Genomic DNA, 1,407 nt, shown 5'->3' with positions numbered 1-1,407 from the left:
TCCTGGGCTCAAGCGAGTCTCCTGCCTCAGCCTCCCAAGTAGCTGGGACTACAGGCACCCGCCACAACGCCCGGCCATTTTTTGGTTGCAGCCATTGTTGTTTGGCAGGCCCGGGCTGGGGATTCCAACCCACCACCTTAGGTGTACATGGCTGGCGCCTTAGCCGCTTGAGCTACAGGCACCGAGCCAGGACTTTTTAAGTTACTCCAAGTAACAAATCCCAGACCTGCAAATTAGGGCTCCAGCATAATATGAATGGTAAATCGGTAAGGAAGGCTGGGTGGGGCAAAAGCCTGTATTCCCCACACCTGTGGAAGGGGAACTGTTGTTCCCTGCAGCTGCTACTATATATATATATATATATATATATTTTTTTTTTTTTTTTTTTTTGGGGGGCCAGGGTTAGGTTTAAACCTACCACCTCCAGCATATGGGGCCAGTGCCCTACCCTTTTGAGCCATAGGCGCCTCCTGCTACAATATATATTTGACAGTACCTTGGGTCAAGTGGAGAACAAAGAAGAGGATCACAGCTCCACTCATCTTTTCCATACTCCCTGTATCATCAGGGAACCAGTCTTCCAAAGAGCCTTCAAACTCAACACCTGGATTCCAAATGTTGTGGAACCTGATGGTCTGTGAAGTCACACCCAGAAGGGTGGGGGGTCCTCCCCAGTGGGAAGGAGGAAGGGCTTGTATCCATGGACAAGGACCAAGGGGCATTCTGGTTGCCTTGAACTAACAGCCTTTCTGCCCCTATCTCTTAGTTCTCTAGTGCCTTCTTCAATCTCACATTCTCTGAAGGCTGAAGACAGTAGAATAGTCACCAGGACTCATAGGTCACAAGTGACAAAACCTCAACTAAATCAGCTTAAGCAATTAGAAATAGCTAGAGTAGCCAGAGAAGGTGTGTGATCAATCAAGATATCACAGTAAAAAAGCATTGTGATTTATTGTATCATATAAAATTATAATGCCAAAAATAGCATAGACAAATTGATAATGTTAACATGGTTACTCATGCATCATTATTTCCCCTATTACATTTTATAAGTATTAAACTATTTTCAAAGAAAAAAATCTTTGTATTTTAGTGCCTTTAATTGCACTCTTTCCCTAGTTTTTTCCTGAAATGTTTGTTTAACTGTCGCTCTTGCTAGAGTACAGTGGTGTCATCACCTCTCACTATAACCTCAAACTCCTGTGCTCAAGTGATCCTCCTGCCTCTGCCTAAGCCTTCCAATTATCCAGGACTACAGGTACCCATCACTTGGGTAATTTTTTCTATTTTTATTTATTTATTTATTTTTGAGATGGAGTCTCACTATGTTGCCCTCAGTAGAGTGCTGTGGTGTCACAGCTCACAGCAACCTCAAACTCTTGGGCTTAAGCGATTCTCTTGCCTCAG

General features: G+C 44.0%; 1 protein-coding gene across 1 annotated transcript in view; it reads right to left on the bottom strand.

The window, feature by feature from the left end:
- The window catches only part of LOC111728296, a 33,165-nt gene extending 32,623 nt beyond the window's left edge, over nt 1-542 (bottom strand). The window contains exon 1 of the mRNA XM_023518830.1: nt 497-542. Within this exon, the coding sequence (XP_023374598.1) occupies nt 497-542 (46 nt within the window). The remainder of the gene's footprint in view (nt 1-496) is intronic.
- Between the last annotated feature and the right edge of the window lie 865 nt (nt 543-1,407).

This window comes from Otolemur garnettii, unplaced genomic scaffold, assembly GCF_000181295.1.
Source record: "Otolemur garnettii isolate 467f Iridium unplaced genomic scaffold, OtoGar3 scaffold00148, whole genome shotgun sequence".
Lineage (NCBI taxonomy): Eukaryota > Metazoa > Chordata > Mammalia > Primates > Galagidae > Otolemur > Otolemur garnettii.
The sequence above is the reverse complement of the archived record's forward strand: the minus strand, read 5'-3'. Positions and strand labels throughout refer to the sequence as shown.